Source organism: Bufo bufo, chromosome 11 (assembly GCF_905171765.1).
Source record: "Bufo bufo chromosome 11, aBufBuf1.1, whole genome shotgun sequence".
Classification (NCBI taxonomy): domain Eukaryota; kingdom Metazoa; phylum Chordata; class Amphibia; order Anura; family Bufonidae; genus Bufo; species Bufo bufo.
The window spans coordinates 86,468,291-86,484,714 of record NC_053399.1 but is presented as its reverse complement, the minus strand read 5'-3'; the positions used below and the strand labels follow the sequence as shown (position 1 = coordinate 86,484,714).

The 16,424-nt window shown below is 44.4% G+C and overlaps 1 protein-coding gene across 1 annotated transcript; it reads left to right on the top strand.

The window, feature by feature from the left end:
* Positions 1–15,160: 15,160 nt before the first annotated feature.
* LOC120981525 (olfactory receptor 5V1-like) lies at positions 15,161–16,090 on the top strand. The gene has a single exon (XM_040411060.1). The coding sequence runs from the start codon at positions 15,161–15,163 to the stop codon at positions 16,088–16,090; it is 930 nt and encodes a 309-aa protein (XP_040266994.1).
* Positions 16,091–16,424: the final 334 nt, after the last annotated feature.

Here is a 16,424-nt window from a genome sequence, read left to right as displayed (position 1 = left end):
TTAGGCAACTTAACAAAAAACAAATATATACCCATTTCAATTATTTATTTTTACCAGTGAAACCAATATAACATCTCAACATTCACAAATATACATTTCTGACATTCAAAAACAAAACAAAAACAAATCAGTGACCAATATAGCCACCTTTCTTTGCAAGGACACTCAAAAGCCTGCCTTCCATGGATTCTGTCAGTGTTTTGATCTGTTCACCATCAACATTGCGTGCAGCAGCAACCACAGCCTCCCAGACACTGTTCAGAGAGGTTTACTGTTTTCCCTCCTTTTAAATCTCACATTTGATGATGGACCACAGGTTCTCAATGGGGTTCAGATCAGGTGAACAAGGAGGCCATGTCATTAGATTTTCTTCTTTTATACCCTTTCTTGCCAGCCACGCTGTGGAGTACTTGGACGCGTGTGATGGAGCATTGTCCTGCATGAAAATCATGTTTTTCTTGAAGGATGCAGACTTCTTCCTGTACCACTGCTTGAAGAAGGTGTCTTCCAGAAACTGGCAGTAGGACTGGGAGTTGAGCTTGACTCCATCCTCAACCCGAAAAGGCCCCACAAGCTCATCTTTGATGATACCAGCCCAAACCAGTACTCCACCTCCACCTTGCTGGCGTCTGAGTCGGACTGGAGCTCTCTGCCCTCTACCAATCCAGCCACGGGCCCATCCATCTGGCCCATCAAGACTCACTCTCATTTCATCAGTCCATAAAACCTTAGAAAAATCAGTCTTGAGATATTTCTTGGCCCAGTCTTGACGTTTCAGCTTGTGTGTCTTGTTCAGCGGTGGTCGTCTTTCAGCCTTTCTTACCTTGGCCATGTCTCTGAGTATTGCACACCTTGTGCTTTTGGGCACTCCAGTGATGTTGCAGCTCTGAAATATGGCCAAACTGGTGGCAAGTGGCATCTTGGCAGCTGCACGCTTGACTTTTCTCAGTTCATGGGCAGTTATTTTGCGCCTTGGTTTTTCCACACGCTTCTTGCGACCCTGTTGACTATTTTGAATGACACGCTTGATTGTTCGATGATCACGCTTCAGAAGCTTTGCAATTTTAAGAGTGCTGCATCCCTCTGCAAGATATCTCACTATTTTTGACTTTTCTGAGCCTGTCAAGTCCTTCTTTTGACCCATTTTGCCAAAGGAAAGGAAGTTGCCTAATAATTATGCACACCTGATATAGGGTGTTGATGTCATTAGACCACACCCCTTCTCATTACAGAGATGCACATCACCTAATATGCTTAATTGGTAGTAAGCTTTCGAGCCTATACAGCTTGGAGTAAGACAACATGCATAAAGAGGATGATGTGGTCAAAATACTCATTTGCCTAATAATTCTGCACGCAGTGTACGTTAAAGGGCTTGTCCGGGTTCAGAGCTGAATCCGGACATATCCTTATTTTCACCCAGGCAGCCCCCTTGAAGCTAGCATCGGAGCATCTCATGCTCTGATGCGCTCCCTTGCCCTGTGCTACATCGTGTGTTCAGTGATGTCACCAGCTCTGATGGGCGGGCTTTAGCACTGCCCTAGCCGTTTTACTGGCTAGGGCAGTGCTAAAGACCGCCGATCAGTGCCGGTGACGTCACTGGGCTTCCTGGCAGCCCCATGTAGAGCCCTGGTACATTTCTGCTCCGATTCTCAAGTCAAGGGGGCTGCCTGGGTGAAAATGGGGATATGTCCGGGTTCTGAACCCGGACAACCCCTTTAGCGAATGCCTCAGGCTGATGCCGTACAGTGGCGTCCGTTCACCTTACAGTTCCATTGTAGAAAAAAACATATACATTAACGTATGCATTTTTTTACTGGACTCTGCAGGATACAAAAATGTGGAGTGCTGCACATTTGTATACATCAAACCGGTAGGAAAAATGTGATGTGAACACACTGGTGGGGGCGGGGGGCGTACTAAAATTTTCTGTGGGGCCCAGTCAGTTCTAGCTACATCACTGCTCAGCTCCTTCTCTCCTCCAGGCCTGGCCCAGCAGTGACGTCATGACGTGTGTCTCACTGCTGCAGCGGGCCTGAGGAGAGAAGGAGCGCAGGGAGCTGCAATTAGTGAATTACATTTATTGGGTAATTGGATAGATTGTGCAGGCAAAAAAATCCTTGAGTCTGTATGGGGAAGAGCCATGGCCTTAGCAACCAATCCTCCCCATACTCTGGAGGAGCTGGAGGAGATTGGTGCATGTAATTGCATCGGTCTCCTCCGCTAGCAATCATCCCGACAATCTGCTTGTACATCCTGTGTGAAGGGACCTTTAGTAGGATGCACAGTAAATCTATGTATAACAGAACATATTAAGTATAAATAGTGCAGCAGATAAACTAGATAAACGCCCCTATATATTAGACCGCCTGTTGACAATGAGTCTGACGCACATTGTCTATGTATAACAACTGATTAAGTATTAAGGGCACAGTAAGTGCACTAGATAAATGCACCTATATATTAGACTGCCTGTTAAGATTAAGTCTAATGCACAGTAAGCCTATAACAGAACAGGTTACTAATGAATTGCACAGCAGATGACCCAGATAAATACACCTATATATTAGACCGCCTGTTAAGACTAAGTCTGAATCATAGTAAGTCTATGTATAACTGATCAGATTAAGTATAAATGGGGCAGCACATGAACTAGATAAACAAGCCTATATACACTGCTCAAAAAATTAAAGGCAACACTTAAACTCCAAGTCAATTACACTTCTGTGAAATCAAACTGTCCACTTAGGAAGCAACACTGAGTGACAATCAATTTCACATGCTGTTGTGCAAATGGGATAGACAACAGGTGGAAATTATAGGCAATTAGCAAGACACCCCCAATAAAGGAGTGGTTCTGCAGGTGGTGAACACAGACCACTTCTCAGTTCCTATGCTTCCTGGCTGATGTTTTGGTCACTTTTGAATGCTGGCGGTGCTTTCACTCTAGTGGTAGCATGAGACGAAGTCTACAACCCACACAAGTGGCTCAGGTAGTGCAGCTTATCCAGGATGGCACATCAATGCGAGCTGTGGCAAGAAGGTTTGCTGTGTCTGTCAGCGTAGTGTCCAGAGCATGGAGGCGCTACCAGGAGACAGGCCAGTACATCAGGAGACGTGGAGGAGGCCATAGGATGGCAACAACCCAGCAGCAGGACCGCTACCTCCGCCTTTGTGCAAGGTGGAACAGGAGGAGCACTGCCAGAGCCCTGCAAAATGACCTCCAGCAGGCCACAAATGTGAATGTGTCTGCTCAAACGGTCAGAAACAGACTCCACGAGGGTGATATGAGGGCCCGACGTCCACAGGTGGGGTTTATGCTTACAGCCCAACACCGTGCAGGACGTTTGGCATTTGCCAGAGAACACCAAGATTGGCAAATTCGCCACCGGCGCCCTGTGCTCTTCACAGATGAAAGCAGGTTCACACTGAGCACACGTGACAGACGTGACAGAGTCTTGAGACGCCGTGAAGAACGTTCTGCTGCCTGCAACATCCTCCAGCATGACCGGTTTGGCATTGGGTCAGTTATGGTGTGGGGTAGCATTTCTTTGGAGGGCCGCACAGCCCTCCATGTGCTCGCCAGAGGTAGCCTGACTGCCATTAGGTACCGAGATGAGATCCTCAGACCCCTTGTGAGACCATATGCTGGTGCGGTTGGCCCTGGGTTCCTCCTAATGCAAGACAATGCTAGACCTCATGTGGCTGGAGTGTGTCAGCAGTTCCTGCAAGACAAAGGCATTGATGCTATGGACTGGCCAGCCCGTTCCCCAGACCTGAATCCAATTGAGCACATCTGGGACATCATGTCTCGCTCTATCCACCAACGTCACGTTGCACCACAGACTGTCCAGGAGTTGGCAGATGCTTTAGTCCAGGTCTGGGAGGAGATCCCTCAGGAGACCGTCCGCCACCTCATCAGGAGCATGCACAGGCATTGTAGGGAGGTCATACAGGCACGTGGAGGCCACACACACTACTGAGCCTCATTTTGACTTGTTTTAAGGTCATTACATCAAAGTTGGATCAGCCTGTAGTGTGTTTTTCCACTTTAATTTTGAGTGTGACTCCAAATCCAGACCTCCATGGGTTGAAAAATTTGATTTCCATTTTTTAATTTTTGTGTGATTTTGTTGTCAGCACATTCAACTATGTAAAGAACAAAGTATTTCTGAAGAATATTTAATTAATTCAGATCTAGGATGTGTTATTTTTGTGTTCCCTTTATTTTTTTGAGCAGTGTAATAGACCCCCTGTTGACAATGAGTCTGATGACATATCTCTCAGATCCACTGCACCCAGCCTGCTGTCCAGTTCAATACCGGAATATGTCTGTAAAACAGACTTGAAAAAAGAAGTTCTGTTACTCCAAAACACATTGTCATCCTTCTTGAAATAAATGATATTGATTACATATTGCTGTGGTCGTGATATTGCTCCAAAGAGGTGTCAGAATAACGTGGGCCATCTTCCGCATGCATACCCCTTTTTCCTTTGATTTATACCCCTCCTGAGGGGTGGCAACCCCTTGAAGTGAGGACGGAACCAGCAGCACCAACCTTTTCTCTTAAACGCCTACACTAGTGTTGTGCCTACACTTGCATAACATGAAAAGGTGAGCCTAACTGCTGTATTTAAATTTGCATCCATTAGTTGATGCATACTACCCTTTCAGCGCCTTTCCCCTTTTATTTTTGCCAAATTCACATGGGGGATTAGGGGAGATTCTAATAACCCTACAGTGATTGTAGAGGCTGACTTTTTAATTTCCTTGTGGAGAAATTCTAAGCTTCTGGAGTTACTACACCTTACTGATGATGAATTTTGGCCTCAGACAGACTAGAACACCTGCATAAGCTGGCTTTCTCTTTTTATAAGGTTCTTATATCTATTCTTCCATCTTCCTTAAGTGGGTCCTTTAATCATTGGAAGAGTGAAGTTCCAACCTTGGAGGCTCCTCATGAGAAGGAATTGGCCTCTTGTTGGTACTTCACCATGATCCAAACAAAGTGGTTGCATAGAGTATGCTTGGATCCAGTCTGCTGTCCAGATGTGTAAGCTTACTACTGGCATGTACGGAATGTGCTGGAGGAAAGGGTACTCAAATAGATATGATATGTGAATGCTAGAAATTAGCTAAGTTTGCAAAACTTCGATTTGGCTGCTTTGCCAAATTTCACAAATAAATTAGCTTTGTGACGAATTACTCGGGTGCAATGACGTGGAATGGTGCTTGGCCAATGTGAACAAAAAGATTTGGCTATGAAGCCTCAGACAGCTCCTTATTGGGGGTAAAGCACTCATCTTGCACAACAAAGCTCTGCATGTGATCCAAAACACCCCACAAGCAATGGCCTCCTCTTGCCATCACCATGGCAGTGTTTAGCCAAACTGGGGCTCCAAACACAGGCAAAGTGAAGTGATTTTTTATGTACATTCAAGGAGGAAAAGGCATCCCACAGATTACCTTTGTATATGGCTGTGTTTACTGGACTCTGAGGACTGCAAATGGCATATCAAGGCCCAATTCTTTCTCTTACCCCTTTGGTTGGGTCTAGGCTGGGACTGGTGAGCCCCATCCCTTACAACTGGCATGCTTCCTGGTACTATGAAGATGTCCACTTTGTGAGGGAACACCAACTGGAAGATCCGAAGCCCGACTTAAGGAAACCTGAGACAATCCACAAGCTAATTAGAGCAAAGAATTTGAAGTCTATTCCAGGGCTCCTTGATGACACTTCTGTGTGGACTAATGACCGACAGACACAAGGACTTGTCATGTCACCACTAGCAGGCATCTGCCCCCCAAAAGAGATAATTGTGGACATTTTTTTATAAAAAAATAAAAAAATTGGGTTGAAAACAGTCCAAGAGACCTCCGAGTGTAATATACAATTTTTCAGAGGAATCAGGAAATTTTCGATTCAGAGCAAATTAATTGTAGCAATTACGGTAGATAGAATCGAATCAGCGTGAATTTCAGGAAATTCACCCATCTCAGTTTGGTAATTATTATTGTTATTACTGTTTGCTTCTGTGCTAGTAGACCAGTAAGTCCCCAGATACTTATTTCCTCATAAAAAGAAAAAATTTAATCAGTGCTAATTTCTCTGAGGAATATGGCTATAACTATATATTTCAATCCTCAGTAAGGTCCATAAGAACTTATGATCATTTCACTTAAAAATAAGGGGCATTGTGGCTAAACCTTTGCTTCATTATATGAATTCCTCATTGGTAATATTTGGTTCCTTCTTTTCACATTTACTTTTGAAATTTATCAATTTCATTACATTTACAGATTAATTTCTCAGGTAAGATGTTGTGTCCAGTCTGTAATTACATGGCATTCTCCTTTCGAAGATGAGGTTTAAAATTTCATGGTTACATCACTTGACCCAGGCAATAATTAAATAAGAAAAATATGGAATTCTAATATTTAGTGTCTACAGCTTGGGAATTTCAGTAGTCTCCACAGTCTGGAAGCATATTAGAGCTTGTTCAAAAACATTGATTAGCTACAAAATTAAAGCCACTTGTCTAATTTTGTGTCCACCCTCCTTATGCCGCCAAAAGAGTTCTGACCTGTCAAGGTATGGACCTCACAAGACCTCTGAAGGTGTTTTGTGCTATATGGCACTAAGATGTTAGCAGCAAAGTCCTGGAAGCTGCAAAGTGGTGCAGTCACTCAGATCCTTATAGATGCCCATTTTAAGGCTTCCAATAGACCAAGAGTATCACTGAAAAAAACTACCCTTTGAAACATAACTTTTAATCGGTTCAGGTTCCCACAAACAAAAAATAGATAAACAAAACAAATATACTGGTTCGTATGGGTATCAGCTACAGCAGGGGGATATACTATGGCTTGCAATGTCTTTAACCACAATTGTGGTTACTCACGGTTTGCAGTCTCAATATTGGAGGCGATCACTGCATCACATCACTTCTTAGAGTACGCCAGATAATCGGTGCTGCAGTATCAATGGTATACAGGTACGATGTCCACTGCCCTCCCCATCATTGTGCCATTATGCACTCTTCCACTGAAGATGGTCCCCTGATGAACCTGATCCATTTACAAGGGGAAACGCGTCAGGACTTTTTGATTTACATAAGCTATATGGGCACCACGGTACAATGGAATATTTAGCAGGTAGGGACATTAAGTGTTGAGGGTAAGCCACTGAGAGGTTTTCGGGGTGATTACTCCGCTTGTAGGCAGGGCGGTGCTAGATCCCTAGAGACAGTTCCCTATTTGCCTACTAGTGGACATCATAACTGGATTTAATCTTAAAGGCCTGTGAACCATTGATGCTGCAGCACATCTGGCGTGATGTGATGCAGTGATCGCCTCCAATATTGAGACTGCAAACCGTGAGTAACCACAATTGTGGTTAAAGACATTGCAAGTCATAGTATATCCCCCCGCTGTACGGTAGCTGATACCCATACAAACCAGTTAAGAATATTTGTTTTGATTATATATTTTTTGTGAAGATAATTTTATTTTATGCCATTTTAGAAGCCAAAACCATAAGTGTATTCAAAAGTACAGAAAGTTTATTTTTACATTTCTAAATATCCTCCATTTATGATCCATGTATGGCTTTGGATTAAAAAAACTCACTAGTAGTTTTCATTTGGGTCAGTTTTGTATCTAGTATGTACTTACCCATCCATGTTTCTGAGGTAAGACTGGTCTCTCTATGGTGGCATTGTCGGTGTCCCTCCATTCCTGTGGCAACCAGCCTGATTGACGGTAGGGATGCCAGGCCTATCAGGCTTGGTGCTGGTGTCACATGCTTTCTGATGTCTGGATTCGTTTTCCTACCTCACATGCATGTATTGCTCATTCTTTGGATTCTTGGATGTCTGACCTTCTGTCTATTTTTGACATCATCTCTAAAAGTGAATGTTGATAGACTTCCTCCACAACCAATAAAGGGTCACAGAATTCTGCATGCAACAATCGTTCCAAGGAGAAAAGTCTAAAACATTTGGTTTTGATTTCAGAATTTTTTCATTCCTAATAGTACAGAGAGAATGTTTACCCCAAGGTTACACAATTGACCCACGATTTAATCTACTGCTTGAGCAGAGAAGCTTCTCATCCAATTTCCTCTCACTTCCAGGCAGTTCTACATAAATTTGGCGAATCCACGGCCAGCGCAAGGCCTTTTTAAGACTGTGTATAAAATGCTGGTCTCCATTGTATTTTGTTTAGAATATACTCATTCCCAATGTTAGAGAGAATTTAGTGCTAACCCCATTGTCCCACAGTCAACCCACATATTTAATCTGTGCTTGAGCAGAGAAGCTTCTCAGACCAACTTCCTCTTACTTCCAGGCAGCTAGACCTTCCTAACCACAATCGGTAGAAGGATATTTTTAATCTATTTATATATGCAGATCATCTGATCTCAGGTAAGTTTAGCATACAGGCATTAGATAAGTTTGTTCTATCATTCTCCATCAATAAGCAAACTTGTTTTGGCATAATATACATCAATAGAGAGAAGATACTTGATGGTCGTACTTTACTGTGTCCACCCTTGTTTTTCTGCAAATTTTATTCTGAACTCTTAAGTTCTGACAATAAAAATTCAATAGGTTATTATGAAACGCTACAGTAGAAAAACAAGCTGCAGTTCACATCACATCTAATTATTGGCCACTTATTGTCACGTTGGGGAAAGTAGAGAGGAAGTGCACCCCCTGACTGCCACCCCCAACTCTGTCCCTGCCTACTTGCACTACCCGCCCTAGGTGACTGGGCACAACTGAGCGGCGGTCCCTGACCTATGTAAGTGCAGAGGGAAAGGGACAGCTGAGGCAGAGAATGGCACACACGTATCTTGATGGTAGGACAGGAAAGTAAACAAAGGCAGAGGTACCCCCTGATGGAGGAGGCAATGGCTGGTCAACTAGCCGAGGTCAGTCCGTGAGGTCGCGTAAGTACAAAGGGGAAAGGCAGGAGACTGATCAGAGAACGAGCCGAGGTCAAATCCGGGAGGTAGCGACAGTACCAGGGGAGCAGGCAGTAGGCAGGTCAGAAGACGGACAAAGTTCAAATCCGAGAGGTCAAACAGTGCAGTAACGTGATGGATATACACAGCCTAAGGCCTAGTTCACACAAACGTTTTTTTTTGCGAGTGTACGGGCCGTTTTTTGTGTATACGGAACCGTTCATTTCAATGGTTCCACATTAAAAACGGAATGTGTTCCGTAAGCATTCCGTTTCCGTATTTCCGTTTTTCCGTTCCGTTGAAAGATAGAACATGTCCTATTATTGCCTGCAAATCACGTTCCGTGGCTCCATTCAAGTCAATGGGTCCGCAAAAAAAAACGGAATACATACGGAAATGCATCCGTATGTCTTCCGTATCCGTTCCTTTTTTGTGGAACCATCTATTGAAAATGTTATGCCCAGCCCAATTTTTTCTATGTACTTCCTGTATACTGTATATGCCATACGGAAAAACGGAACGGAAACGGAAACACAACGGAAACAAAAAACTGAACAACGGATCCGTGTAAAACGAACACATGCGGGCTGCCATCTTAACTCACAAGTCCGGCGATGAACAGGTAAGCCCTTACCTGTGCCTGTGCTGGGAGCTGGTCTGAAACAAATGCGGTCACCGGGAGCAGGCAGTTCCGAGAACAGCCTGATGAAGGCCCCCGGCGGCTGCCTGCTCCCGGTGACCGCATTTGTTTCAGACCGGCTCGCGCACAGGCACAGGTAAGGACTTGCCTGTGCATCGCCGGACTTGTGAGTTAAGATGGCAGCCCGCATGTGTTCGCGGGCGAACACGGCGAACTGGCCATCACTGGTTAGAAATCTCATCTGGCTATTTATTCTGTGGGGGACCTATAGTGATTTTATTGTGGGTGCAATACACCAGCTTTGCACCCCTGACACAGAAATATAATAATTAATCTGGCTGTTAATTCTGTGGGTGACCTATAGCGATGTTTTTGTGGGTGCAATGCACCATCTTTGTACCCCTGACACAAAAATATAATAGCTAATCTGTCTGTTAGTTCGGTGGGTGACATATACCCATTTTTGGTGTGAGGTACACCGGCACTGCATCCGTGACAGGGAAATTAATATAGTTAATCCGTCTGTTAGTTCAGTGGGTGACCTCAAAAAATTCGGAGAGCATCAAATATGGGACGTGGCCCTGGTCGTGGTGCTACTGCTGGTGTTGGTGGAGCTCCTGTTGCAGGGAGAGGACGTGGTCAATCTGATCAAGCTACATGTCTAAATGAAACACCTTCCTCAGGTGCGAGTAGGCGACAGAACGTTCAGCGTTATTTTGTAGGCCCGAATACCGGTGTACGAATGGTGAGGCCAGAACAAGTAGAGGCGGTAGTAGATTGGGTGGATGACAGTGCCTCAAGTTCCTTCACATTGTTTCCCACCCGGTCCCCTGCTGAAAATGCAGAGTTGGCACCTGCAGCCCATGGGCATCTGTCTTTCGCCTCACCCCCTTGCAAATCAGGCAAGCAGTGTGAGCCCCCCGGGGTGTTCCTTGTAATTTTACCCCATCCAGAACCCCATCAGACCTCAGATCAGACAGAAAAGAATATTATCTTTATTTAAGAACTATCTTACTTCACTTCAGGGCAGACTCTCACTCTCTATCCCTGCTGGGGCCAGGGCTGGGTCGTGACACAGTGCTGTGCTGCTGCCTGCTGCTGCCTGCGCTGCTCCGGGTCTCCAGAGGGCGCACATGTGACCTGACTGCGTACAGCGCGTCAGGTCAAAGTGCGCGCTGTACACAGCCAGTCAGGCAAGCGACTGAGCAGAGACCAGAACAGCGGAGCGGCCGAGCCAGGAGGCGGAGCGGGGAGGGAGCACGTAAGTCAGTGCCAAGTGCTTACTACTCCCTCCGTCCGGCAGGCGCGGCAGCAGCAGCGACGTGGTCAGTGGCCTGCCTGCCGCCCAGAGGCTGGGGAGCTGGCCTGCGCCCTGAGGCTGGAGCCTCCCCAGCCTCTGTGTCGGCCCGGCCCTGGCCCCAAGTCATGCAGCAGTCTCTTATGCTTTTTGATGACTTTGCTGGCAAGGTTTCCGTGGGCCATCCACCTAGCCCTGCCCCAGAAGTGGAAGAGATTGAGTGCACTGATGCCCAACCACTTATGTTTCAGGATGTGGACATGGGAGAATCACCACAGCACGATGCTTTCTGCCATGTGCAGACCGGCAAGGAGGGCAGGGTTGAAGACTGGGTGGAAGATGATATGGAGGATGATGAGGTCCTAGACCCCACATGGAATCAAGGTCTTGCGAGTGAGGAAGAGGTGGTGGTCACACAGCGCCAGCCGCACAGCAAAAGAGGGATCAGGGTGCAAAAGCAGAGTGGCCATCCACTAGCCAGTATGCTTGCTACTGCCCACTGCACCTAGGGAATGAGCACACCAAAGCTAGCTCCAAGGAGTTCCCTGACGTGGCAGTTCTTCAGACAATGTGCTGACGACAAGACGCGAGTGGTTTGCACGCTGTGCAATCGGAGCCTGAAGCGAGGCATAAATGTTCTAAACCTGAGCACCACCTGCATGACCAGGCATCTAAATGCAAAGCACGAGCTGAAGTGGAGTACACACCTGAAAAAACACGAAAGATCTCAGGCTCCTCCTGCTCCCTCTTCTGCTGCAGTCTCGGCCTCTTCCTCCCCCTCTGAAATGACAGTGGCACCTGCCACCCAGCAAACAGAGGATGTGGCAGCAACACAACCACCTCCACCACCATCACCAAGCCTCTCCACATTGTCCCATGGAAGCGTTCAGCTGTTCATCCCCCAAACGCTGGAGAGAAAGAGGAAGTACCCCGCTACCCACCCGCGATCCCTGGCCCTGAATGCCAGCATTTCAAAATTCCTGGCCTCTGAAATGCTGTCATTGCGTATGGTTGAGATGGAGACTTCTAAAACACTTATGGCGCTGGCTGTCCCACAGGCCTTGGTTCCCAGCTGCCACTACTTTTCCAAGTGAGCCATCCCTTCCATGCACAACCAAATGGCAGACAAAATCAGGTGTGCACTGCGCAATGCCATCTGTGGCAAGGTCCACATAACCACCGATACGTGGACCAGTAAGCACGGGCAGGAAGGTTATATCTCCCTAACTGCACACTGAGTAAATGAAGTGGCGTCTGGGCCTGAGGCGGATAGCAGTTTGGCGCATGTCCTACTGCCACCGAGGATTGCAGGACGTTTCTCGTTGCCTCCTCTTCCTACACCGCATCCTCCTCGACCGCCTCCTCATCATGTCAGCGTAACACCTTCACCACCAACTTCAGCACAGCCAGGGGGAAACGACAGCAGGCTGTTTTGAAACTCATCTGTTTGGGGGGGAAAATATTTGTTTGCTCTTACCCCGATTTTGTCCTGCTCTTACCCCGATTTTACTTACTTTTGCAGCCCTCTAGCGCTTACTATGACTATTTTACAGCCATTTTAGTGCACCAAAGTTCGGGTCCCCATTGACTTCAATAGGGTTTGGGTTCGAATTCGAGTCAAGTTCGGGTCCCGAACCCGAACTTTGGCCCGAAGTTCAGCTGAACCCAGCGAACCCGAACATCCAGAAAGGAAGGATGCATCTTTGGTCTTCAGCTCTCTGGTAATCAAAGAATAATACAGTCATCCCTCAAGATACAATAGCCTCAGGATACAATATTTTGAATGGACTTTTCTGGGCCATCGTTAACTGAAACTAGACTCAACATACAATGTCTCAGACCCAGATCCAACTAATCAATTTGGCTATTTCATTGGTAAAACACCTTTATTGGTTGTCATGTAGCTACTCTGCAGTACCACTTGTTCTGTACTGCCCCCTGTCGTTATGCAGGATGAGCTTCACTTTTGGACACCAGGTGAACGGCAACTTTCTTTTATTTTTCTGATACATCTATGTACCATGGAAGACCAAGAAGAAGCTCTTGCCCTCACCATAGAAAGTGATTTTCAGCTTCCAGCATTTTTTCTTGTCTGTTTATCATAAGGACTTATTTTATCTGTCTCAGTTATCTGCTTTTTTTTTCTTAAAACTTCTCTTTTTCTTATTCTGGGTTGACATTACTGATTTTCCATAGATATGGACTCAAGTTACAATGGTTTCAACTTAAAATGGTCATCCCAGAGCCATTTAATATTGTAACCTGAGGGACCACTGTACTTATAGGAACATATTGTAATAACCTTAAGTGTAAAGTGGGATGGTATTTCTCAACCCAATTAGACCACATATTCGAAAAATGTTCTTATTGTTTCCTGTTATTATATATAAAATTTAAACAATACATTACTGCCAATTTTATTTACCCAAACATCTAAAGATTGTTCTGTTGGTGACATCCAGGCCTGTGACAACACAAGTCTGGCTAACATCAACATCATATGGCCATATTCACATAGGTAGACCTCTTTAGGTCTTTCCCATAAACCAAGACGTAAAACACAAGATCAAAGGGATTTCCAATGAAAAGATCTGAGTTCTTGAATAAACTTGTGGATTTTCCAACAGTTTTAATGAAGGTAAATCCAATTTCTTTTCAAATTGACTTTTTTTGAACATTGAGAGGAAGATCTCAATCCAATCTTGTACAGATTAAATAGATTATAATAAAAGCCTGTTGACAATACACTGTTGAGATGTTTTAGATATTGAATTCACCACCAACAATTACCAAGTCTGTGCTGGTCTCTAATTTCTGGTAATATCTCAACAAGCTGGAAATGCTCGCTCAGACAATCACTAGTGCAGCTGTGAGACCTTCCTCAGCCAGTGATTGGCCGCATAGTCATATCCTGCATGTTGAGAAGAAACGTGGAAGTGGAGACCAGCATGGACCAGTAAAGCAGTGGAATGGCACCAGTGAGGATTGGCTGAGGTGAGTTATTTATTAATCCATTCTTCCCTTTTTTAATAAAAATAAAATAAAATCCCTTTATTTTTATGACTGTATGAAAGCAAGTGTTACGAACATGTATACAGACAATGGTTGTGGAACCACTGTTCCAAGTAACCAGTTTGACATTGGACCAAACCCTAAGTGTGTTATTCTGACACCTCTCTGGTATTCATCCTTTAATGCCTATACAGGGATGTTGCTAGCAACCAGACTTCTACCTCAGGGGATGGTCCTGGTGTACTTAGCAACTGACCTACTGAGGTCAGAGACACTTTTGAGAACATCAAAGACATAAGCAAAGCATTCTTCAAAAGAATACAGGCAAATCCCAGACAAACACGGATTACAGGCATGGGACAAAACATGAGGCACTTCTTGCAAATGGATACACAAACTTCAGTAATAGGAAACAAGAACTTGGAAACTGTTCAGGCAAAGTAGACTTGATCGATAAGAAGGAAAAGTTTCAGCAATTGTATGTAGTTTCCTTGCGATATCTTTATTTTCCCAAAACAGCTTCACAAATAAGGACCAATTCACACACTCCTGCACAGTTAACACGTTTCGAACTTTGGCATTCTTAGTCATAACTTAGTAGACTTGGCATGAAGGACTTCAGGAATTTGGATGCAGTTCAGACATAGCAGATGCACATACAGATGAAAGCTTCATACAGGCTATGACTATGACTATGACTAGGGCACACACAGACTCCAAACAGATCAAAGCAAGACATGACAAAACCAACATGAAAGACATGATTGCAAAACCTAGGCAGGTCATAGCGCTCAAGACAAATCCAACACTGACACAGGAACAAATATAGCACACTTAATGAACTGATTAGTTGAGCAGATGCAGACACACAGCAAGGAGTACAAGCACATAGCATAATACTGAAAAAATGGCCCAAAATTGCTCCCACAAGCAACCGATGCTGGCACGGACAGTACAATGGTGCACGTGAAAAGCTATTATAACAGCAAGCAGGTAATTTGAAGGTCTATTGGATAAAATTGCCATTTCTGAGAGGAAAAACCTTTATGCTTACTGTAGACTTAGGATCCTCGGGGTGAAGCATTACTGAGATTCAGTTATGCCAAAGATGGAGTCATGTACCACTCATTCAGGCCCTGTGATAGGTACAACACATATCAGTTTTTCTTGAAGTGTTCCTTCAATATTTTATTCTTACTATGCCTTTTTTTTTCAACAATCAGTTTTATCTTTTATGAGAAGATGGAAGAATTTAATGAAACATTAATCAATGAGTTTATCCTTATGGGAATAACCAACCAGCTATGGCTCCAGAAAGTACTTTTTGCTTTTGCCTTCTTTTTCTACCTTCTTGACATTTTTGGTAATCTCACCATAGTCTCCTTGGTGAACAGGGATCCTTCTCTCCAATCTCCAATGTATTTCCTGCTTGGCAACCTTTCTTTTGTGGATTTGCTATTTTCTACAGTTACAGTTCCAAAAATGATGTTTGGACTCCTCATGAAGAATACCATTACTGTCAAGGGTTGCATCACTCAAATGTATTTCTTCCACTTTTTGGGATGTACAGAAGGTGTCCTCCTGGCTGCCATGGGATATGACCGATATGTTGCTATCTGCCACCCACTACGATATATAAGCATAATGAGGAGGTCTACATGTGTCCAACTGGTTTTAGCATCGTGGTTCACAGGTCTCACTACATCATTAGTTCATGCTATCATGACATCTCAGCTCCCATTTTGTAAGGTTAATAGAATCAAACACTTTTTCTGTGATGTGAAGCCGGTAATAAAGCTGGCATGTAAAGACATTCATGTAAATGAGCTCACCTTGGCCACACTCAGTGGTTTTCTAAGCACAGGAACCTTTTCTCTTACTATGCTTTCCTACATTTACATCATTACTCATGTCCTGAAAATAAGATCTTCGAAAGGCAGGTCCAAAATTTTCTCAACATGTTCCTCACACTTGACTGTTGTCATTTTGTTTTATGGGACAGCGATGTGCACTTACCTTGGACCTGCTTCTGAAACTTCATTGGAAAAAGACAAGGTTGCCGCCATATTGTTTACAGTTATTACCCCGGCGTTAAATCCTGTCATTTATACATTAAGAAACAAAGACGTTAGGAATTCAGTAAGAAAACTCATAAAAAGCTCAATGACTTGATATCTCCCACAAAAAGTAGATTGTTAATGTTAAATTGTCAATGTGCCAAGCGGGCAAATTGTCTTGGATATAACCCTTTACTCTCATGTATTGTAGAACATTGAAGTTCTGTCTTATAACAACCTCAACAAGGAGCTCCCAAACAATAAAATGGCTTTTAATTGCAACAACCCTAGTCCATACACCACTATAGAAATGCTGGACATGACGGAGGGTACAGAGTAATATTGAAGTGAACTACTTCATCAGAAAGCTCCAGGTAAAATGTATGTGCCTGTTGACAGAAGGATAGTCATTTGACCCTTACCCCACCCAGAGACCTTTCTCACAGTCA